Source organism: Rhinoderma darwinii, chromosome 2 (assembly GCF_050947455.1).
Source record: "Rhinoderma darwinii isolate aRhiDar2 chromosome 2, aRhiDar2.hap1, whole genome shotgun sequence".
NCBI lineage: Eukaryota > Metazoa > Chordata > Amphibia > Anura > Rhinodermatidae > Rhinoderma > Rhinoderma darwinii.
The window spans coordinates 420694114-420720324 of NC_134688.1; the positions used below are offsets into that span (position 1 = coordinate 420694114).

General features: G+C 42.5%; 1 protein-coding gene across 1 annotated transcript in view; it reads left to right on the plus strand.

Moving 5' to 3' along the window:
- The window catches only part of LRRC75A (leucine rich repeat containing 75A), a 261263-nt gene extending 235972 nt beyond the window's left edge, over window positions 1-25291 (plus strand). Inside the window, exon 4 of the mRNA XM_075854262.1 lies at window positions 22257-25291. Within this exon, the coding sequence (XP_075710377.1) occupies window positions 22257-22773 (517 nt within the window). The 3' untranslated portion in view covers window positions 22774-25291. The remainder of the gene's footprint in view (window positions 1-22256) is intronic.
- Window positions 25292-26211: the final 920 nt, after the last annotated feature.

The following is a 26211-nucleotide window of genomic DNA, read 5'->3' on the forward strand; positions in this document are numbered from 1 at the left end:
TACTACTTTTATACAGTAAAAACAAATTTTTTTCAAAATTATTTGTTTTTGTGTTGCGATGTTTGAAGAGCCACAATTGTTTTATTTTTATGCCAATGCAGCTGTATGAGTTCTTGATTTTTTTCGGGACGACTTCTAGTTTTTATTGGTACCATTTTGGAGTACATGCGACTTTTTGATCACTTTTTGTCAAATTTATTTGAAGGCAGGATAAACAGAAAACAGCAATTCTGGCATTGTTTTTTATTTTATTTTTTACGGCGTTCACCGTGCGGGTTAAATAACATAATTGCTTTATAGGTGGGGTGTTTACGGATGCGGCGAAACTAAATATGTGTATTTTTTCTTAATAAAGTATTTTATAGGGGGAAAAAGTGGGTTTTTCATTTGTTTTTATTTGGGATTTTTATTTATTTATTATTAACTTTATTAAACTTTTTGATAACTTTATTTTTAGTCCCACTAGGGGACTTCACTATGCAATCTTCTGATCGCGTTTATAATACACTGCAATACTTCTGTATTGCAGCGTATTATTGCCTGTCAGTGTAAAACTGACAGGAACCTGCTAGGTCATGCCTCAGGCACGGCCTAGCAGGCATCCATTACAGGCAGACCTGGAAGACTTTGTTAGGCCCCCTGCTGCCATAGAAGCCATTGGCACCCTGCGATTGCAATTGCAGGGTGCCGATGGGGTGAGAGAGGGAGCACCCTCCCTCCAAAACCACTTGGATTCGGCGCTCGCTATTGAGCGCCATATCTAAGGGGTTAAACGGGTGAGATCGATGTTGAAATCGATCCCGCCCGTTAGTGTAGGTGTCCGGCTGTCTTCAGACAGCCCGACACCCGCTTTAGCCGGCACGAGACACTAGCGCCGGGCTTATGTCAGAGCGCCGTGAAAAGGCGGCTCTCTGGCATAAGTACCCTTAATGGCCGCCGTGAAAAGGCGTATTAGCGGTCGTTTCGGGGTTAAGCTATGGCCTTTTTCTGGTCACTCTTCCATAAAGCTCCACTCTGTGGTATATATGGCTTATAATGGTCCTATGGAAAGATAATTCCATGTCCGCTCTAGATCTTTGGAGCTCCTTCAGTGTTATCGTTGGTGTCTTATTTGAATCTCTGATTAATGCCCTCCTTGCCCGGTCTGTGAGTTTGGTGGGCGCCTTCTCTTGTGAGGCTTGTAGTTGTGCCATATTTGTTCAGAGTTTGGACTATTTGTTTTTATAACCCAACCCTTATCTCTACTTTGTCTCTGAGCTGTTTGGAGAGCTCCTTGGTTTTCATGTTGCTTAGTGGTGTTGTAGGATGAGGGGCCTTTCAGAGCAGGTGTATTTATACTGACATGTGACAGATCATGTGACACTTTCATTGTACACAGGGGCCTTATATTTTGTTCACATATCCGATAGGGCTCGTTCTGTCTGAGGTTTCCGTCAGAATAGAGCCCGGCTGACATAAACGGAAACCATAGGTTTCAGTTTTCATCACCATTGATTTCAATGGTGACGGATCCGGTCCCAATGGTTTCCGTTTGTCTCAGTTGTGGCGTTTTGACGGAATCAATAGCGTAGCTCCAACGGAACGTCAGAACGGGACCCTGACGCAGATGTGAACGAAGCCTTATACAGCTAATTATGTGACTTTTGAAGTTAATTGTTTTTACCACATCTTATTTATGGGTTTCATAGCAAAGAGGGTCAATACATATGCAGTCACAACGTTTACGTTTTTAGTTTTTGTGTTTTTTTTTAACACGGTATTTGTTTTCATTCTACTGTAACTATTTTGTCAGGTCCTTTAAATAAAAAAAATTAAAATGCAACAAAAAAGTAAAAACACCAAGGAGGTGAATACTTAGCAAATGCGCAATGGATTTAGTCTCATTTGAGACTTGGGCAGTGGGTAAATAAGAACGCTGCTGCAGACACATTGAATGTGGTCTCGCTGTGCTCCGATATGTGCATCAAGAACTTTTTATGCAAGGTATTATATAAACACAAGCTAATAATATGATTCATATTTTTAAAGTTATTATTCATTGCAATTGTTTGCTCAGATAGCTGATATAGTGTTGTATCATTTGTTTCCCTTTATTTGATGTACACCGTCGAGGTTATATGTGATTAGATAGTGGATTTATTACTCATGCGTTATATAACCAGAGTTTTGGTGTTTTTATTTGCACTTGATAAAGACCCATGTGACAGTGAACTTTTTGTTTACTTAGGATAACGTGTAAAGCCCATGGGCAATACTGGAAAATATCGCCTTTGCACCTGGCGATCTCCATACAAGTGATCTAAGTCAAGGGCCTCCACCCCCATATGTCTGCTTGGCTGCAAAATAGGATACAACCCATCTGAGGATGACAGCTCCAGGGACTGTGCCTTACCCCTCCCTGGTTATCCATGTTTGCAATTCCTTGCGAGTCTCTCCATCCCAGCTGTGACTTGATCCTCTGTAAATCCTGTCCTATCTAGTACAATATTTGTTTTTAATTAAATGATGTTGGAAGAACTTTATCCGAACCCTGTTTGCAGTCTGATATATTATAAAAATTCCATATTACTACAGGTACTATATTCGCACTAGATATGTTTCTGTCTACGTAATAATAGAGAAATGCTCATAATAGTTACATAGTTAGTACGGTTGAAAACAGACACATGTCTGTCAAGTTCAACCAAGGGATGGGAATAAGGGAAGGGATGAAACAAAATTTCTACACATTGACATAGGAGCTGATATTTTTGGTTCTAGGAAATTATCTAAGCCTTTTGTAAAGCATCTACTGTCCCTGCTGTGACGGCTCCTGCGGTGACTATTCCATAGATTCACAGTTCTCACAGTAAAGAAGGCTTGTCGCCTCTGCAGGTTGAACCTTTTTTTCTCCAGATGGAAGGAGTGCCCCCTTGTTTTTTGAGGGGGTTTTACATGGAACAGGTTTTCACTATATTTCTTGTATGTGCCATTCATATATTTATACACGTTTATCATGTCCCCCCTTAGTCGTCTCTTATCAAGGCTAAATAGGTTTAATTCCTAGAACTGAACTGCATATTCTAGATGAGGCCTCACTAATGCTTTGTAAAGTTATAATATTACATCCCTGTCCCGTGTGTCCATGCCTGTTTTAATACACCTTTTTTTTTAGTTATTCCTATAAATAGTCCATCTCAAATAAGAAGGGAAGAGCCTATGGCTCCCAAATAGACATGATATAAACCAAAATCGAACAAAAGGGGCATATAGACTAGAATATATATATATATATATTGTATTAAAAAGATGTTTATTTATTAATTTAAGCAGCAACAAAGATAAAAACACAAATATATAATGTATTACAAAAATAAAAAAATGATATCAAATACCAAATATACAACGTCACATCGGTTTCCTCGGAGTGAGATATGATATTATTTTGCTACATTAGGTAAAAGTATCATGGCAAGGAATATACGTTGCGGGTATACGTTTATAAATAAAGGTCAGTACATATCACAATAGAGGTGTATTGAATCATCACCTTGAAAAACCTCTGACATCAAATATGGATGCATATAGTACTGAAACCTTGCCAGGAAAAGAAAAGATTAAACTCTTACTCACATGAAATAAAGTGCAGTGCAGTAACTGGCATGTATGCCGCCAAACCCTGGGGTACACCACTTATAACCCGGGACCATTCAGAGTAGGCATCATTGACCACAACTCTCTGGATACGGTCCTTGAGCCAATTCTCAATCCAATTACAAACTATACTTTCTAAACCTATAGTCCTTAATTTACCCATTAGTCGTCTATGGGGGACAGTGTCAAATGCCTTTGCAAAGTCCAAAAACACTAAATCCACAGTGGCCCCTCTGTCTAGGCTTCTGCTCACCTCTTCATAAAAACAAATCAGGTTGGTTTGACAACTTCTGTCCTTAGTAAAACTGTGCTGGCTGTCAGTTATATTACTATTTTTGTCACATAATCCTGTATATAGTCCCTCAATAGCCCCTCAAACTTTTTTCCCACGATGGATGTTAAAGGGAAGTTGTCATGAATTTTTTTTTTTTTTTTTATCATATTGCCTTTAATAATATTTATATATTATTTATGTGTGTTCTTGTGTTCTACTTTTTACTTTGTACTTACTTTTACTTCTGTATGGGGCTGCCATTTTTTTTCCTCTCTGTATGTGTCGATTAACGACACATACAGAGATGGAATACGGCACATACTGCCCCATAGAGAATGCCAACGGGAGCCGTTCCATTCTCTGTAGCGTACGCCGTCTGTGTGCGAATGGCGCATGCGCCGCTCCCACACAGACCAAAACGAAGCTCGTTCGCAGAGCGAAATCCGGCGCCATTTTCATGTGGACCAGAAAGCCGCTGCCGGACAGTAAGATGACGACTTCTGGCCGCGGCTTCTGGCCATATGTTCAAGGAAGCGAAGGCGCAAGGAAGAGGAGCGGAGGCGGCAGCAGCGGCAGGAGCAGGTAATTTATGTTTGTGTATGTGATGTGTGTATTATGTTTGTGTATGTTCGTGTTATACTGTCTGCTGAGCACTGTATCTAATCCTCCTACACTGTGCAGTCGCTCAGAAAATGGCAGCACACAGTGTAGGAGGTTTGAAGATTCAAACCCCTCCTTCTTCCTAGCCAGAATAAGGGAGGGGGATTGTGTGAGGACAATAGAGCGAGTGTGTTTACCCCAAATTTGCAGCATAAAGCAATGAGGTTGCTTTACCACATTGACTATGCTGCAATTTTGGGAACTGCTCCCTCTAGTGGCCAGCACATGTGAAAAAATAAAAAAAATTAAAACAATGTGTAATCATTTAAATAATGATTGTTAACTATAAAAATTAAAATAAATTTCTAGTGACACATTCCCTTTACGCTTACTGGTCTATAATTACCCGGGGAAGACCTAGAGCCCTTTTTGAAAATAGGCACCACATTTGCCCTGCGCCAGTCCCTTGGCACTATACCAGTCACTAGAGAATCTCTGAATATTATGAAGAGGGGGACAGAAATAACTAAACAGCACAGCACAGTGAGATCTTGCTGTGCATGACAATTTACAGCGTAATCTCGCGAGACTACGCCTGCTATGCTGTAACTCACAGAGACGCTACAGAAGTGGTCAGGAGAATGAATACACATCACGTCCTGGCTGGAGGTAATGTATATTCATTGTCATGACACATGAGTAGCGTTATAGTGTTTTTATGTGACTGCACATAGCGATATAGCTATATCGCTATATGCAGTGTAAATGAATGGAGAGAAGTGTATGACGCTGATTGGTCACTGATTGGTCAGCATCATACACTTCTCTCCACAATGCCCACTTGGTCATATAGTAAAACATGCCCAGTTGTCCATTGAGAAACTCATTAGCATAAAGCTAATATAGGTCATAACTCCGTCATAAATGATCGTTTTTCTAAATAAAAATTACAGCGCCGATCACATCATGTGCAATATAGGCCACTTATAATCTGGTGACAGAGCCTCTATAAGCCATGTGTTTAACTACCTGAGCTCCTGCTGTCTTTCCTGTGATGTGCATGGCACAGGCAGTATTCCTGAGAATACTACCTTGGAGGTCCTTCCCTTCAGCTTGTAGCCTAGTTCTTTAAAATTATTCTTAAAGGGGTTGTCCGAGATAAAATGACTAGTAGTCGGCGGGATGGTAATGCAGGTAAGACAAGACCATTAGTAGTTGTAGGGGATTCTATAATAAGGAAGACGGATAGAATAATTTGTCACCAAGACCGCCTCAACCGAGTGGTTTGCTGTCTCCCCGGTGCCAGGGTTCGGCATGTGGTGGAACGGGTGGATAAATTACTGGTAGGGGCTGGTGATGATCCAGCTGTTGTGGTCCATGTGGGTACCAACGAGAGAACACACGTTAGGTGGAGGAGCCTTAAAGAGGCTCTGTCACCAGATTTTACAACCCCTATCTGCTATTGCAGCAGATAGGCGCTGCAATGTAGATTACAGTAACGTTTTTATTTTAAAAAAACGAGCATTTTTGGCCAAGTTATGACCATTTTTGTAGTTATGCAAATGAGGCTTGCAAAAGTCCAAGTGGGTGTGTTTAAAAGTAAAAGTCCAAGTGGGTGTGTATTATGTGCGTACATCGGGGCGTTTTTAATACTTTTACTAGCTGGGCGCTGTGAAGAGAAGTATCATCCTCTTCTCTTCAGAACGCCCAGCTTGTGACAGTGCAGATCTGTGACGTCACTCACAGGTCCTGCATTGTGACGGCCACATCGGCACCAGAGGCTACAGTTGATTCTGCAGCAGCATCAGCGTTTGCAGGTAAGTCGATCTTACCTGCAAACGCTGATGCTGCTGCAGAATCAACTGTAGCCTCTGCTGCCGATGTGGCTGTCACGATGCAGGACCTGTGAGTGACGTCACAGATCTGCACTGTCAGAAGCTGGGCGTTCTGAAGAGAAGAGGATGTTACTTCTCTTCACAGCGCCCAGCTAGTAAAAGTATTAAAAACGCCCCGATGTACGCACATAATACACACCCACTTGGACTTTTACTTTTAAACACACCCACTTGGACTTTTGCAAGCCTCATTTGCATAATTACAAAAATGGTCATAACTTGGCCAAAAATGCTCGTTTTTTAAAAATAAAAACGTTACTGTAATCTACATTGCAGCGCCTATCTGCTGCAATAGCAGATAGGGGTTGCAAAATCTGGTGACAGAGCCTCTTTAAAGGGTTGTCCGTTACCCGTCAAGTACCCCACGGCAGGATCTGGAAACGGGGCCACTTTGGAAAATGTAAGTATATTATAAATGTATTTACATTTATAAATTACAAGCATTAACACATAGTCCTTTTATCTCGGACAACCCTTTAAGGCTCCTCCACCTAACGTGTGTTCTCTCGCCGAACCCTGGCACCGGGGAGACAGCAAACCACTCGGTTGAGGCGGTCTTGGTGACAAATTATTCTATCCGTCTTCCTTATTATAGAATCCCCAATAACTACTAATGGTCTTGTCTTACCTGCATTACCATCCCGCCGACTACTAGCTGGGCTGTTCTCCTGGCTGTTAGGGAAATCTTGGACCCATTTCTACTGCCCCAATCTGATAATAGGTAATGATAATAGTGGCCTGGTCAGTTTGCACATTGCCTAAAGGGTTTTCCCATCAAGGACCTTTATGGCATATCCACAGGATATGCGATAAATGTCAGATAGATGCAGGGCCGGCCTTAGGTGTGTGTGACCTGTGCCATTGCACAGGGCGCATCACTCCAGCATATATGGACTGAGACATCAAGCGAAGCGCTCCAGGAGCAGAATCCATGGCCACAGGGGGATTCCGCTCCTTCGGGGAGCTACAGTGGTTCTATCTACAGGGGGGGGGGTGCTATCTACAAGGGGGCTGTGTGGCACTACCTACAAGGGGGCTGTGTGGCACTACCTACAGGGGGCTGTGTGGCACTACCTACAGGGGGCTGTTTGGCACTACCTATATGGGGTTGTGTGGCACTACATACAAGGGGCTGTGTGGCACTACCTACAAAGGGGGCTGTGTGGCACAGTCTGCAGGGGGAATCTGTGAGTGGGGGGCTGATGGTCATTTTACTGTGAGTGGCGGACTGAGGGTCATTTTACTGTGAGTGGGGGGCTGATGGTCATTTTACTGTGAGTGGGGGGCTGATGGTCATATTACTGAGAGTGGCGGGCTGATGGTCATTATACTGTGAGTGGACGGGCTGATGGTCATTATACTGTGAGTGGGGGGCTGATGGTCATATTACTGTGAGTGCTGGGCTGATGGCCATTTTACTGTAAGTGGGGGCTGATGGCCATATTACTGTGAGTGGGGGCTGATGGTTATTTTACTGTGAGTGGGGGGCTGATAGTCTTCAAGTGGTTTCCACCTCTGAGCTCCAATTGAAATTAATAGGAGTCAGAAAATATCTACGGCGCCCGTTGGAGCTTTTTTGCCTGCGTCTTTTGCATTAGCTTCAACGGCTTAAAAAAACGCAAAAAAAAAAAAGGCCAAACAATGCTGTCAATTCAAAATCTGCTTTAAAATTCCTGAAGGAGATTTGAGGCAGATTTTTTTGCCTTACAAAAAAAAACACTATGTGAACATACCCTAAGAGTGTAGAGCTTGTTTTTTAGCCGTTTTCTGTCTTTCTGTAAACAATTTTTGGTAGGGGTGCCCTGAGGACATTTTATTTTTCCAGTGGTGCCTCGAGTCTGAAAAGGTTGGGAAACTCTGTACTAGGCTACAGGTTCACATCGGTCTACGCAAGCATCCCGTCGTGGAGCAGCTTAGTTCGTCGTGGGAACGGGGCCTAGGTGAGTAAAACATTTTTTTTGTTTGGGGGCACTGTCTACAAGGAGGAGGTGGGGGATTATGGCACAATCTACAGGGGGGCACTATCTACAAGGGGGGCTGTGAGTGACAGCCAGGGAAGGGGGGCATTATACTGTGTGGGGGCCACTAAGCGGGCATTATACTGTGTAGGGGTACTACAGGGGGCAATATACGGTGTGGCTCTTAGGGGGCATAATACTGTGTGGGCACAATAAGAGGACAAAATACTGTGTCCTTGAAGGGGTTATAATATATTATATTATTAAATATTATTATTATACTGTATGGGGGCACTAAAGGTGCATTATACTGTGTGGGGGCACTATATAGGTCATTATACTGTGGGGGCAATATACTTTTTTATGGGACATTTTTTTATGATGGGGTGGGGCACTGAAAGATAATTTTGCACGGGGCGCCATCTATCCAAAGGTCGGCCCTGGATAGATGCGGGTCCCACCTCTGAAGATGAACTATATTGGTGACTATATACAGCCTATATAGTTCACATCTATTTATGACACACTTTTATACGTTGTATACCTTTTTGCTGGGTGGACGTGGTCAGGGTTAGCTACCTATTTAATGATATGAATACTTCTAAACTGCACTCATAGCTTTCATCCAGTAATGTTTTACACAATGCATGCGAGGACATCTAGTGGTGATATACAAGAGTGCAATGTTTTAGGCAGCTGTCACTTTCATGTTGAACACAGCAGTTATGTCCAATGATATTATGAATGAATACAAAATGTGCTATATCTTGACAGATTTTGACATATTTCATGTTATGTTTAAATTTACAATGTGCCCAAGTCCAAATTATACTTTTTTGTTATGAGTCAGTTTTGCTAAATAGATGCTGACTGCATCATCCTTCAGCTGAATTGACAGACTTGTTATAAAAAAGCCTCCCATTTAAAAAGTTGCCTTGAATGTTTTTAATGTGTCTGTTATTTCAGTGGGTTTATTAATCCTTTAGTTACTCATTTTTTTTACTGCAGCGTCCCAGTATTTACCTTAAAGACTCAGCTTTTTATTATCTTGTTATTTTTAGGCCCCATATTCTATGCTGATACATTTTTTAATACATCCTTATAGTTAACAGAGCTTCATTTGTCTGATACAGAGCTCCAAATCACTTGAATAGACATAGATTTAAAAAATTGATTTCAGAACTGTCTGCAGTCAACACTAGAGGGAGCATTAGAGTTACAGCATACGGTTTTATCATTGAGTTCAATGTATAACAGCATGCAGTTGGCTCCAAAACTCCCTCTAGTGGTGGCTTCAGGTAGCCAGTATGTTATGTTTCAGACTTGTCTATTCAGGGGATTTGGAGCTCTATACCAGAAAAAGGGAGCTCCAGCCGCTATAAAGATATAGTAATAAAATAATCAGCAAGGAATATTGAACCTATTTAGATGAAAAGACAAAAAAAACAAAATGGTATTCCATTGTGGATATTCTAATTATGCAGCAGAGGCTTAACTTGAAGCCCCTATGCTACAGTGAAAAATCTGTAATATGGCGTGTGGAACCCCTTGGAATCTAGGGTCCTGATGCAACTAGAGGTATGCCTTTAGCTACCCCGTTAAGCTGGCAAACGTGTTACTATTTATCTCGACCCTCCTTTAGAGAGGATCTATCACCAGATTTCACAATACAAACTGCATACATTATTAAATAAATCTTCAAAACCTGATGAAGCTGGTGTACTTACTTTGAAAATCTTTGTGAAAATGGCTGTTTAATAGTTTCTCAAAGTTTTCATACCTGATGTTGATTAAAATTAGTATTTTATGAGTCCTGTGTATTCATGAGATAAATTCAATCTGCTCCCACCTAGAGCTGACAAGCTCCTATCAGTGTCCCTCCTCCTCTCCACCACGCTAAAATCTTGCACATTCTCAGTACAAGCAGCAGTTTTCCTGGCTTAGCTGTAAGGGCATGACCACACATGGCGGAATTCCTCCGCAACTGTCCGCATCAATGCCGCACCTAATCCGGGTTGCGGATTACGGCTGCGGATCTGCACAAAATGTGCAGAAAATTGATGCGGACTAGCTGCTGCGGACTGCGGGAAAAGTGCTTCCCTTCTCCCTATCAGTGCAGGATAGAGAGAAGGGACAGCACTTTCCCTAGTGAAAGTAAAAGAAATTCATACTTACCGCCCGTTGTCTTTATGACGCGTCCCTCCTTCGGCATCCAGCCCGACCTCCCTGGATGACGCGCCAGTCCATGTGACCGCTGCAGCCTGTGCTTGGCCTGTGATTGGCTGCAGCCGTCACTTACACTGAAACGTCATCCTGGGAGGCCGGACTGGAGACAGAAACAGGGAGTTCTCGGTAAGTATGAACTTATATGTTTTTTTACAGATACATGTATATTGAGATCGGTAGTCACTGTCCCGGGTGCAGAAACAGTTACTGCCGATCGCTTAACTCTTTCAGCACCCTGGACAGTGACTATTTACTGACGTCTCCTAGCAACGCTCCCGTCATTACGGGAGCCCCATTGACTTCCTCAGTCTGGCTGTAGACCTAGAAATACATAGGTCCAGCCAGAATGAAGAAATGTCAAGTAAAAAAAGCAAGACGCATCCGCAGCACACATGACATGTGCATGACAGCTGCGGACTTCATTGCGGAACTTTGAATCTCCATTGAAGTCAATGGAGAAATTCCGCCATGAGTCCGCAACCAGTCCGCCACTGCTCCGCAACAGACAGAGCATGCTGCGGACACCAAATTCCGCTCCGCAGCCTATGCTCCGCAGCGGAATTGTACGCATCGTGTAAACGAACACTGCTAAATTAAAGTGAAAGTCAATGTAGAAACGGCTCCGCTGCGGATTAACGCTGCGGAGTGTCCGCAGCGGAATTTAAGTGCAATTCCGCCATGTGTGAACCCGCCCTAAAGGATCTGCCAGACACAACTTCTGTGTCGACGCCCATAGGTAATTAGTCTCGTCATAAATGAGCCTGAGAACAGAAAAGAAAAGATCAACGGAGGAAAGTTCAGGGGCGTCAGGAGCCAAGGAGAAGGCCCATTCTTTGGGCCCGTCCTGGAGCCGGGACATAATTATACCCACCCGCTGGCTCTCAGAACCAGAGGAGTGGGGCTTTAAGCGAAAATAGAGCCTACAACTCTCCCGAAAGGAGAAAAAAGTCTTCCGGTCCCCTGAGAACCGGTCAGGCAACTTGAGGTGGGGTTCAAGAGGTGAGGTGAGGGGCACTACCAGGGTAGCATCAGGCTGGTTGTCCCTCTGAGCCAGGGCCTGGACCTGTAGGGAGAGGCCCTGCATTTGCTGAGCCAGGGTCTCAAGCGGGTCCATAGTAGTGTCAGTGACCAGGGTAGACTAGGTATATGGGCTTGTGATTATGTAATGTCGGGGTAGGGAAACAGACAAGTGAGCCCTAATCTACCCGCCACTCAGTCCCTGCCTACTTGCAACGACCCGCCCTAGGCGACGGGGTACAACTGGGCGACGGTCCCTACACTCAATAGGTGCATGACAGACAAACAGACAAGGGTACAAAGAAGCCAGGGAAATGGGGAAGTTGCCCACGGGAACACCGTGAGCAACAAGCGAGGTGAACGAGCCGAGTCAAACCAGGAGATGAGCGAGGTACAAAAACGCAGAGCAGAAGAGTGGTCAGAAAAGCCAAGGTCAATCACAAGCAGAGGATCAGTAGTTCAAGAAGCTGCAGCAGGGCCAGGAAACAAACAGAGAAGAGCCACAAGCAAAGGAGGAACAGGAAAGGCAGAGGGCGGGAGCTAGCTCCGTCTGGCCAGGCTGTGATAGACTCTCCCACTCCTAAGCCTGCCATCCTGGGTGGTGGAAGATGGAGTCAGTCTCACAGACATAGAAGCAGGTGCAGACTGATTACCTATGGGCGTCGACACAGAAGTTGTGTCTGGCAGATCCTTTACATTAGCAGTAAAAGAAAGTAGCAGATGGAGTTAGTAGCTGTAATTCCACACTAAAACCGCTGCTGGAAAACAGGCTCTCTCACTGCAGAGACAGGGAAACTGCAGCTTGTACTGAGCATGTGCGAGATTTCAGCATGATGCAGGGGAGGAGGGACACTAATAGGAGCTTGTCAGCTCTAGGTGGAAGGAGATTGAAATTACATCATGCATATACTTGGTCTCATAAAATGCTAATTTTAATATCAGGCAGGAAAACCTTCAGAAAGGATTATACAGTCATTCTTACATGGATTTTAAAGTAAGTACACCAGCCTCACCAGGTCTAAGAGCTCTGTTTAATAATGTATAAAATCTGTATTGTGAAATCTGGGGATAGATCCATTTTAAAAATTATGTACTAGCTCTCAGGGCATACTTATAAGCTGTGATGCAAATGTCCTTACCTGTGTTCTAATCCCAAATAGCCTACTTTGGTTGCAAACGCCTATTTCCAGTTACACTAGGTACCCAAGCACAAGCTGTTAGTCTAACAAGTAAAGACTGATGGTCATGTGTATATTTTATTATGTTTATTATTAGATCATATAAAACAGATGAGTTCATTAAATTATTCTTCAGGGCATCACCATGAGTTGCAGCAATCCCATTATCACCATTCACCTCCTAAAAATACCAAATCCTGCTTCCCATGTATTATTATTATTATTACAATTGATATTATTACATCAATGATTTATTTCTAATAAATCTATCACAAAGCTATGGAGAATGTGATATTCTTTCCAAGATTACATGCATCTATTTGCTACTTTCTGTTATACTATCTTTAGGGTTGTGTACTCCGTGTTACCTGTGTCCAGTGCTAGAAGACAATGTTAACTGCTGTTCCACCAGTTACACCCATTTATTTCTGGTTTACAACTCTCCATTACCACTGCTTATAAATTGCTGAGTTTCTGATATTTCTCAGGTTTCATCTCAGCCTTTCCTTTTATGAAATATGTACAAATGTAAAATTAGCACCAGGGAGACGGTACTTCATTGATGGCTCCTAATGAACCAGCATCTTGAGACAACATCAGAGAAATCTTTGGATTTCGGCCTAAACATATTATCAATATTATTATAATTGAGTGTCTTTTAATTGGAGAGGCTCTTGAAGTGTATCGAAGCGTATTTCAAAGCCGTCCTAGTTGCCAAGATTATCCCTTTAACACGGAGTATGGGTAATGAATCTTTCTCATGGATCACGTGGGTCACAAGGGTAAGAAGATGTTGTCTTCTTCATAGAAGGGTTTGAAGAAGTTAGACATATCTTTGAAGTCACAAGTAACAATGCTTATCCATTCTACAAATATTTTATTGATGCTGCAATTTGCCTTTATTCTTTTCTTGTAACAGAACCTTATCTAGAAACAACGGAGTAAACTAAACCCCTAGCTCTATCTAGTTGTGCTGACTGCAACTGTGTTAAGGCCCTTTTACATTGGCCAATTATCCTGCAAAAGTTCGTTCACAGAACGCTCGTTCCTGATCGAGCAAACGCTCTATCATCTGCTGGTCGTATCGTTTTAAAAATGAAAAATATTAATGTTGTCGGCAGCACATTTCCCTGTGTAAACAAGGAGACGTGCTGCTGACATCATAATAATGTATGGGGACCAGCGATCGGAGTAACGAGCGCTCGTTCCCAGTCCTTGTGAAAGGTACAGCTGTCTCGTGGATCGGCGCTGGTTTACACGGCCCAGGACAGGCCGTGCAAGAGGACCTTTACTATATAGCATTTTGTAGCAGATCAATTCTGTAGGAAAATATGGATTTAAAAAAGTACAACGGTTAAAGAATCACATACACAAATGACATCTGCCGAGGTAACACTTCTGATCTCATCCAGCCACCTTTGACATCTTAACATGCATATTAATGTCTATTCAAGCATGGACAGGTCCGGACATGTCTCCATTGCTTTGGTGAGAAAGGAATTTAAAAAGAACCAGATATGGTTTCCCTTAGTCCAGTGCATTATGGTGTCTGGCAGCTCTCCCACAGATTGTTGACTGACCCTGGCCGAAAACAGAGACATCTGACAACAATCTAATATCCACTAAGGGTTATAGACAACTTACTGGATTTGTGTCTGTCAACAAAATGCTCCCTTTCTATTTATTTGGAGCAATCATGGAGTATTATGGTTAATATTTTCTCTACTTTGTGACTGTAATTTTCTTCCTAAAACTTAAAGGAGTTGTCCAGGCATGAGGCAGTTTTTCATACTGATGACCTATCCATGTGAATAGAAGCAGAGCTGCAGCACTGCTGCACGCCCGCTATACAGTGTACAGAGCCATCTGCTTCCGGCACCGACCACTTCATAGATTCCGGTGCCAGAGTGTTGGACCCCCACCAATCATATACTGAGGAGCTATCCTCTGCAAATCCGGGCAGAAAATCTGCAACAGATCAGCTAAGTGTGTGGGTACCTTTTTAACAGCAAGATTTTAAAGCTACTGATCGCATATCCTCTTTATGCTATAATGCCATAAGGTGGGCCGCCATCAGGGCAGTACTAGTGGACCCGACTGCAAGTGTAATAAGGGGCCCGCTCCCTTCTGACCACCACCTGCCGCCGCAAACCAAAAACAATAAGCCCCATATAGCTTCAGCTAGATCAAGGGAACAGGCCCTTAAAATCATGGCCCATTTCTTTAACCTACGTAAAACTTTACGGGCCCCAACAAACAGTCAGTGCCCTCCCTTATCCCCTCTTATTGGCTCCTCTCCTCACAATGATGCGACGTGTGTCTGCATCTGTAGGAGGAGACACGGCTCCCTTTCTGCCAATGTCATCACCAGCAGTGCCAGTAAAGCCAGGAGCGTGAGCCAAGCCGTAAGGACAGTCCCCTGCCATCCACAGTAACCCGACCACCTTTTTTATTCCCCTTCTCCAACAGACTCCCTGCTACCTTTTGGTCTTCCATGCCCTTGCCACCTTGTCTCCCCCAATCCCATGCCCCCCACACTACCCCAACCACTTTCTGTATTCCCCATATAACAGTACCTGCCATATTTTGTTTTGCATCACCCTCACAGAGTGCCCCAGCCACCTGCTTCTCACCCCTCCCATAACAGAGCCCCTGTCTCCTTCTGCACTCCTCTTCCCACAGAGCTCCTGCCACCTTATGCTCCCTTTTGTCCCATGCATTACCCCTTCACCTACTGTGCCCCCCTCCCCTAAGAGAGCACTTTCCACCATTTGTCTACCATGTCCTTGTCCTCCCTCACATCTTTGGTTGTGATCTGCGCTCCCTTTCGGGCTGAAGACGGCTCACATAGACATTTACAGATCACAGCTGAAGATGTAGGATGATCTGTTGAGCGCTTCTGCACCTTCGTTTTAGCAACAGTGGGGGTCTCAGTAGCCGGACCCACACCAATTCAAACTTTTGATATGACTCTATGAGGGATCAAAAGTTTGCAGAAAGTGCAGTTACTCTTTAAATACAGTCTTCAGGTGGCAGTGGGGCCCCGTACCTGTTGGGCCCCTGTGCAGCTGGAGAGGTTGCAGATATGGTATATCTGCCCCTGGCACATAGCTGCTTTATAGAATAGCCACCATGACTCCTACGCTACAGATGTTGGAGACTTGGGACACATAGGTGTGTGGACTGGCACTGTAATATAACTACAAGTCTGAAAGACTTTTTCCTGATCTTCAGTTCAGAGTTCCTTTTTAATTTGTCCTATTGCTAGCAACAGGAAATGGCACAAACATAATGGAATAAATCCTATTTAGCTGTTAGTTTTGCGTTGTATCACGTATAAAAGCTGTCAGCAAAGAGTGGTATCATCTAGTAGATTTATCGCTTCTTCCCTAATTCTTGTTGTACAAGAGGATGAAACAAAGGAAGAAAATCCATCCTGCAAATTAATTTAACTGTGCATTGACTATACTGTTGTCAAGCTACAAATGACATTGTGTAACCTTGTACAAAATGTCACCTAGTAAGCATAGATGCACCCAGGCCATTAACTGGGAAAAAACATCTATATGTACATGTGTGTGTGTGTGTGTGTGTGTGTGTATATATATATATATATATATATATATATATATATATAGCACCATAAATTAGTGGTGTGGCCTGGGCGCTACTGGTACACTTACACCAGGTGCAGAATGTAGAGTGGGAGCAGCATTTAAAAATAAATAAAGAATAAATAAATAAAAAATCATACGTTCCCTATTGGATTCCAATAGATAAGGTCGTATATACTTAAGCTGGCCATACACATTATGTATGTCGGCTAAACCCGCAGTTTTGGGGGGAGAGCAGGATCGGGCTGTTGAACTTCAACATGCCGGATCGTTTTGTTTACTAGTAGATAAGCCACTGCCAGACGAGTCTGGCAGCGACTCTCTCCCTTCTCCCCATTGAAAACACAGCCGAGCCAAGCGTGCATGTGTATGTTCGGTCGACAGTTATCTAAAGTGTATGTCCAGCTTTACCCTCTTCATTCCCAGCGCCACGACACTGGGTCTGACGGTCTAGAATCAGGATGTAGTATGCGGCAGCGCACATAAAGTCATGACGGTGGACGGCGTCAGGACCCAGTGCAGCGGTACCGAAACTGAAGAAGAGCGAAGAGTGAGGAGGGTCATAAAGTCTGGTCTGGCGTCTAAATATAATTTTTTGTCTGATTTGGGGTCTAAATAAATTTAGGGGGCCTGAAATTGATATGAAGGTCTCGTCTAGGGACAGATATTAAAGAAGAACTCCAGCAATTCTTTTTTCTTGCCTATATACTGCAGCATAGGCTTTAATTAAAGAATAATGTAGAGGCTCTTGTGTATACCTGTTTTAGTTGATGTGAGATTTATGGCTTGTCTGCCAACTTGGTTCCTTTTTCCCATCTGATATGGTTCTCCTAATGCAGCCTACATTTCCCATGATGCTTCTGGCTTTGCAGAGGCAGAGGGGGTGGAGTCTCATCGCACTGGATGTGCTCTGCTCTGAGCCCTATCTTAGTGCAGCAAGTGATAGATGAGTGACATAGAACTTCTGTCCCCTAAGTGCAGAGTCTAAGTGTATTCTTTGCGATGCATCTTCAGCCTGTCTCCCCTGCCTCCTGCTAGTGATAGATTTCTTTGTCAGCTCTTACAAGCAAGGTGCAGGGGAGAGTAGTGTGAAGTTGCACCTTATAGAAATACACTGGACTCTCTGCACACACAATTAACTGTCTATACTATCTGTGAGTATATCTATATGCCAGTAAATTAGCCTGTGTACGGATAGTACCCAGGCAGTTGTTAGGACATACCTAAGTATGCCCTAACAACAGGAAATATGGTCAGACAGAACTGGGGTCCTTCAATGGACCCTGGACTGTCTGCCCATATATGGTATGTCCCTCAATCGCGTCACAGGGATTCCATGTGATGCGATCCAAAGGACATCATTTTCTCCTTGAATGCTGCAGTCAGCTTTGATCTCGGCATTCAAGGGAATAGCGGTGGAGATCAGATGTTTCTATGATGTCCGCCGTTAGAGTGGGGCTACGGCTGTGTAATACAGCCAGTGCCCCACTCCTGACAAGTGCGCAGTCAGCGCTGCACTAATGAGCGGCGGCGCCGGTCCTGAAGACAGAGAACATGGTGTGCTTTGCAGTAGTGCTCATTAGTGCAGCGCCAACCGCATTAACCTCATGCTGACCGCGTGCACACTTGTCAAGAGCGGGGCAATTGCAATAGCCCCGCTCTGACTAAATTCATGTATTACAATACTAAGTTGTGCGGCCGCACAGCTTAGTATCGAAATACAGAAATTAACGGTATTGAACAGTTTGAGGGTGCACGGCATCTAAATAGTATAGATATTTCGATGCATCGTGCAAACCTAGTATGGACTCACCTATTATATCACTGCACTCCTGCTCCCTTAGATAGGGAAGAAATTATCTCTTCAGCAGCACTATATGCATGGAGGACATACAGCGGAACAAGAAGGGTGGAGCTGGGTGGGGAGGCGTCTCAGAACTGTGAGGAGGTATTTGATTGGTGATTCCGAAGTGCTTCTTTAATATAGGGGGTCTGATGAACTTAGAGGGTCTGATCTGGAATCAGAAATTAATTGAGTGGTCAGAATTAATTTTGGGGTCCAGTTTGGGGTCTGTTATAGGAGTACTATTTATGTGTACAGTATAGTGTACTGTCTATGTGTGCGATATAGCGATCCCATTTATGTGTTACTCTCAATCTAAATTGTAACTGCAGTTATGCCTCTGTAAATCTGGTTAAATTCTAGGTGTACATGCATGTGTGTGTTTGGAGGGGGCACCACACTGAATCTTTGCCACTGGTGAAGGAAAACCTAGCTACAGCATTGCATTAAAAAATAAAACTCTGTCTAAGGCCTCATGCACACGACCGTACTGTTTTTCTGGTCCGCAAATTCCAGGATCGTGTTCCGTGAAATGTCATCCGCAGTTCATCCGTATGTAATCCGCAGTTCATCCGTATGTAATCCGCAAAATGCGGATGAAAAAAAAAAAGCCTAGGTAAAACAGGATGACGACAGAACTCATTCCCGGTCGTCGCCTAGCAACATTTCCGCAAATCCGCAAACTGCGGATGACACACGGAGGTGTATCCGCAATTTCCACGGCCCCATTGACTTCTATTGGCATGTCCGCATCGAATTTGCGGCCCGTAATAAGACATGTCCTGAGTTTCTGCGGCACGGATTTGCGGACATGCGGAGACCCGTGAAAACACGGATAGTGTGTATGGGCCCATAGAAATGAATGGGTCCGCAATTCTCCCATGGATTTGCGGGGGAATTGCGGACGCAAAAACACGGTCGTGTGCATGGGGCCTTATAGTTTGTTGTTCAGTTGTATTACGGGAGGGAAGTTATCCCATGTTCAGTGGTGAGTATATAGATATATGTCTGTTAGGTGAGAATAGGATAGGTAGGTGGTTAGTGCTTAGTGGGTTAGGGTACCTAGGTCTGCTGTCCATTGTAAGAATACAGGTAGATTCATGGTCTCCAGTGGGGAGGGATATTATATATCTGATGTCTAATGGGGAGAGCAGGAAGTCATGGTGTCCAATGGGGGAAGTAGTTTGTTATGTAGTGAAGGACGGTACGGTTGTTGTAAATTTTCCTGATGGCCTCTGATTTATTCCTTTAGTGGTTCAGATCATGCATTTAATGTGTGAAAAATCCAGAAACCAGATGTGTAAGTTTAATGAAGGGTTAGGGTATGTTCACACGGCGGGGGTCCGTAACGGCTGAAATTACGGGGATGTTTCAGCCTGAAAACATCCCCGTAATTTCAGCCGTACCGGCATGTGCAGGCGCTTGAACGCCGCGTCAACTACGGCCGTAATTAGCGCTGCTATTCATTGGAGTCAATGAATAGCGGCTCCAATTACGGCCAAAGAAGTGACAGGTCACTTCTTCTACACGGGCGTCAATTTACGCGCCGTCATTTGACAGCGGCGCGTAAATATACGCCTCGTGTGAACAGACAAACGTCTGCCCATTGCTTTCAATGGGCAGATGTTTGTCAGCGCTATTGAGGCGCTATTTTCGGGCGTAATTCGGGGCAAAAACGCCCGATTTACGTCCGTAAATAGGCCGTGTGAACATACCCTTAGGGTATGTTCACACGAGGGCGTCCGTTACGGCTGAAATTACGGGGATGTTTCAGCCTGAAAACATCCCCGTAATTTCAGCCGTACCGGCATGTGCAGGCGCTTGAACGCCGCGTCCATTACGGCCGTAATTAGCGCTGCTATTCATTGGAGTCAATGAATAACGGCTCCAATTACGGCCAAAGAAGTGACAGGTCACTTCTTTGACGCGGGCGTCTATTTACGCGCCGTCATTTGACAGCGGCGCGTAAATATACGCCTCGTGTGAACAGACAAACGTCTGCCCATTGCTTTCAATGGGCAGATGTTTGTCAGCGCTATTGAGGCGCTATTTTCAGACGTAATTCGGGGCAAAAACGCCCGAATTACGTCCGTAAATAGGCCGTGTGCACATACCCTTAAACTTACACAAAACATTGGTGCATGACCTCTTCTCCACCTTATTCCATAGTTTGTGCTTAGAAATGACTGTACAGATAATGGAGCGTCTGATTATCCCCAATATAAAAGCACTGAACTAGATTGATTAAAAGATACCGAGTCTGTAATAGGACTCATTTTATATCCTCATAATGATAATCATTTTTCATGTTCTTTACTCAGTAGGACTCAAAACCATCAGCAATTACAAAAGCGAGCAGAGAAAAGGGAGAAAAAACAGGCGGCAGAATTAACAACAAAAAGGATGATTATCTGTCGCTGTGATTAAAAGTCTTTAAAAAGCCACGTATTTATACCGGTTTAAAGGGAAAATGGGCACTTTTTACAAAGTGCCACTCATAGGCAGCATGAGGTAGCATACAAGAAGGTTTGATCCTCTGATCAGATGTTCATCCATACCCAGATACCTCTGTATAGATTTATGTTGAAGTTGACATCTTCCGGAGGTTATACGTATATTTCTACTTACATTTCTTCTCGGATTAGCATTAAGGGAACCAATTTTAAGACATAAATATTGCACATTTCACTATGTCAATCGTGCTTTGCTTACAATCCTCAACCGGCATTATTAATTTGGCTTGTTAATGGTAGGAGAGAAGGACAACAGGGCATACATTCCATAGAGGCAGACAATTTAGTTGCTATGGGGCAACTAAATGGTTGGTCCCATCTACTTTGCTAGTGGGGAGGAGGAAACTTGTGTAGGACTCCCCTCCCCAGAGGAACTGCATTGTTACCAACCATGGTGGTGGGGCATTGGCCAAAGGGTCATGGAAAGGGTGTTCAGGGAAAAACAAACACTTTTCATTATGATCATACTGCCATTTATAGTTTTATTTTATAGTTATACAGTACTTTTTCTCTTTTATGGCAAAGGATCACTCATATGGGAGCAGGTGCCATACATACAGCCTAGAAATTGAGCCGTTTTTTCTGACCTTCCATTTTTAGCTTTACGGTTAAACCTTCTATCATTTGAATGAACTCCGTTTAGCTCTGCCTTACCAGATCATGTTCTCCTCTGTACACACACCCACACACACACCCACACACACACACACACACACACACACACACACACACACACACACTTCTTTTGATGCACTTTGGAAACAAATTAATTTTGCAGAACGATAAATACAGAATTGTAAATGGTATGGGAATACTAATGATCGTTTAAATACGATAAATAAGTATGGCTATAGTATTGGCGGTATATAAATAAAGATTATTATTATTAATATAGTATCATATAAAATAAAATGTTCCGGTTTCCCTTGCTTGACGGTTATAATAGTGAAGGCTGTTGTCCTATTCTTTCCCATAAAAAAAAACAAAACCTGAATCATGACAGACCCATTATAAGTCAATGGAATCTGTAAAGATCTGAAACACACGGGAGCCGTCACAGCTGTCATGTCTCCAGTAATAATGGAAGCCATGACCTAGTGTGAACAAAACCTAATTCATAAGATAGACCAAAGTGAATGAATTTACCATGCATATATCATTATTTCTATTTATCACCTGTATTCAAGTGCTAACCTTGTTAATTTCACTCTGACCTTTCTACATAACGCAATTGATAAGTTGATAAGAATTAGAAAAACATGGCTGCTTTCTTCCAGAAAAAGTGCCGCTCTTGTTAAGGGTCTGCATGTGGTTTTTCAGCTCAGCTACATTCATATGAAAGGACAAGAGCGTCACTGTTTCTAGAAGAAAGCAGCCATGTTTCTGTAACACCAGGCAATCCGTTTAACAACTTTTTTTTTTTATTATGCAAAAACTGATTTTATTGTTTTTATATTTGATCATAATGTGGAATTATTTGCCCTAATTGATTCTTCTTTTTGCAGCTTAAAAGCAATTCTATCGGCAAGACCTCAAGATGGCACTTTAGATCTTTCTGGCATGCCCCTAACCATGAAGGACCTGGACCGTGTGATGCTTTATCTTCAGCACAATTCAGAAGAAGTGGAGAATGTCGAACTCTGTTTTACTGAGCTCATAGATGAAATGGTTTTACATCTCTTGCCTGTCCTTAGTGGCCTTCCACATCTTACCACTCTGGCACTCAATGGAAACCGTTTGACAAAATCCATCCTGAGGGAAATTACGGAAGCTTTGAAGGACCCTAAGAAGTTTCCCAGTATGACTTGGATTGACCTTGGCAATAATGTGGACATCTTCTCTCTGCCACAGCCTTTTTTAGTGAGCCTCAAGAAAAGATGCCCTAAACAGGGGAATTTGCCAACTATTTTAGAATTTGGAGAGGGACAGTTAAGTGACCTAGAGAATCAAGAAACCTCAACAGAGACTGAAGATGAAGTGGTTAGTAGTTTAGAAGATAAGAGTGTACAGCCCCAAAGTTAACTAGATGCTTCCTAATGTATAATGACCTTGTATTTTCACATTCTTTACAATACTACCATGAGATGTTACTGAGTGATGTCACTATGAGGAGCTCCACCAGGCGAGGGAAAACTCTCTTCTGTCTGTTTCTCGGATTATGACTGTGTTTTTGATGTTGAATTTTCTCTACGGAAATGCAATTTTGGTCAATATTGGTACATTCTTTAGCTAAACTATCAGTCAGTGATTTTGAGCTTCTCGTATTCAACAATTTTATAGAAACCAAAGCATCATGTCAAATTATTACAATAAGTTATCATGTGCTCATGATCATACCTCAATCTTATTGCGAAGTTAGTCAAAACTATTAGGAATCAAGCAAATTTGTTATTTAATATGAATAGAACTACTTATTTTATTCTAAAATGTTGGCCAAATTCTCAGATGAACTATAAATTGTTTATTATATTGAGAAAAAAGGCTACAATGTTATATTTAGTTAGAAGGCTAAAGGCAAATTAATAATATGTAGAGATACTGGAAAGTCATCAATCATAAGAATTTTATTACTTTCAAGAATATCTAAGGAAAAAGATAGCCACTGATTTCACAAAGACAGAATTATTTATAGAGTTGACATGACCCAATGCCAGTACGACGGTACACATGGTGTACCAGGTCAACCCCACCATGCTATAGATGTAAACTTATAATTATAAGGGCAGAGGTATCATGCCCGATGGCACCTTGTGCCTACCTGCTTTATTCTATTTTCCATTCATTTATTCATAATTCCAACAAAAACTAAAATAACTCACTGTAAATTCTTAAGGTTAATGTGACCAATCTATACCTCACATTTTAGATGCACTAATACAGGTATGAATACATTTTATGTGCTGTACTTTTATAGCGTTTTTAACAATAAAAAAAAAAGTAAAGATAGAAAACTTTAACCCAAAAATATTTTTGGGAAACTATAACCTAGTGCTTTTCATACATCTTAAAGAATTTGGAAAACATAATTTTAAAAAAACGTTTGTAAATTTGTAAGTGAAATTGCTCGCCTCCAGAAGAAATAAAACTCTCTAATGCCACCTATACACTGTTTAGTGTAAATAGCAGGCAATAGAAATAATGACAAATCATCAATGGTTGATGAAAAAAAAAAAGTTCAGACTCATTAAGGCCCTGTTCACATCTGCCTAGGAGGCTGTGCTATTTTTTCTGGTAAAATGACTGAAAACATCACGAAAAACCCGACTGAAACCCGACGACAGCCATTGAAGTAATTGGGTTCCGTCAAGTGCCATTTGTTTCCTTAATACGACAGATCCGACGAGACCTGTATTCTTGTTGTTCTGCTCCTATGATGTAAACACAGCCTTAGACTAAGTTGTCTCCAACACATAGCAGGGAAGGTGAAGTATGGACAATGTTGATATTAAATTGGCAATGCCTATGTGCCTATGTATTGCTTGGAAAAATACAAAGAGGCTAGTCATGAAAACTTCCATAGGTCACTATACAAATCACGCTGCAACCAATTATTTACTATTTACTAAATGAAGGCAAACATTTAATATAATTCATTTTTCTGTGTTTTATAACCCCTTTGTAGTGTTATGGCAAAGCTAATAATGCAGTTTTCATTAGTATGTGCCCGAATTTGGTGATTTTTGCCAAGCTTTATATAGTACAACTATCACATAGCAGGAGAGTAGTGAACAAGCCGAGTCAAACCAGGAGTGTACGAAGTACCAAACGCAGAGCAGGAGAGTAGTCAGTAAGCCAGGGTCAGTATGAAGCAGGGTCAAATAGTTCAGAAGCTGCAGCAGGGCCAGGAAACCAAACGAGAAGAATCACAAGCAAGGAGGAACAGGAAAGGCAGGTATAAATAGACAGAGGGCGGGAGCTAGCTCCGTCTGGCCAGGCTGTGATAGGCTTTCCCACTCCTAAGCCTGCCATCCTGAGTGGTGGAAGATGGAGTCAGTCTCACAGACATAGAAGCAGGTGCAGACTGATTACCTATGGGCGTTGATAAAGAAGCTGTGCCTGGCAGATCCTTTACATGTACGTATTAAAAAATATATCATCTTGGATTTTGGAAGCTATATATTTAATATATTAATGCAAAGCATATCACTGTTTTGACAATGCTTCCAGTCTGGCTTTAGGGCCAAACGGTTGAGGGGATCGTGCAGCCTTATATAAATTTTGGTTTCAATAACACGGGACACATACTCTGTGTTAAAGAGGACCTGTCACTAGGTCATATAAGTTGAACTGGTTAGCTAACCTGAATAGTGCGGAGTCACTGTTTTCTACGCTGGTTTTTTTTTTTCCCTAGACCCCCTGTTCCAAAAATATGGCGCTCTGTTGTGTTGGCTTCCTATATGCTAATTTGCTGTAGTTAGCCAACAGGTGGAGCTAGCTTCCCTGTCTCTGATGCTAACCAATCAGCACAAGGCAGCTTAAGCATAGGTCATGCCCTGTTGGCCATCTACAGCATATTAGCATAAAGGGAGCCAACACAACAGTGGGCCATATATCTGGAATGGCGGAGTCCAGGAAAAAAAGAAAAACAGTGTTGGAATCAGGGAGACAGCGCTATTCAGGTCATTAAACCAGTTCAACTTATATGACGTCTTTAAAGTTTGCACTGACCCACATTAAGGAGTTAGGAGGGCTATGCTTGTCCACAGATGTGGTTTATATGTCCATGGGGATCAATATAATATCCTGCCCATGAACATATGCAAACAATCCTACCTCCTAGAGCTACAGTGCCTAAGATCATGTCCTGGAGACCAACATTTCCAATTAAGCATATCAGAAGTTTAGACCACTATACGTGTTCTCCTTTTTTAATGGTATTTCTATATGAAACCATCCCATTACACAATGTCCTTTATGACCTCTATTTATCAAGACCATTATTCCATAACTAAGCCTTTATAATATTTACCCCACATATAGCAGTAACAATTGAAATAGGTAAATCAGTTGTTGCTGGTGATAGGAGCTCGGTTCACCTTGGCTAGACTGTTCTCCTGTTTTTTATATTACATGCAGGTAGAGATCTTCATTAAATTTCAAATCTAGTTGGATGGACCAATCCTCATGACACTGAGAAGGACCAATGGACCAATCAGAAGTATCTATTTTTACATGAAACTTTAAATTGCTGATTACTTTTAATATCAGATGACTGTTCGAACCCTTAAGTGGTATTGTTTACTTAAAGAAACTGAATGTATTAGGATCTATTTTCTGGAGCACTCAACTGTTGGATTTCTATAATGGGGAAAACTTTGAAGTATTGCTATAGTTAAGTGATATCTTGAAAAGCAGTGCCTACTTCATGTATCTCAAGGTCATCAGGTACCTTCAAGTTCTCACTAAAATTATTACAACCTATCAGGACAATTGATTCTCATGATTCCACTGCCTCTTAAT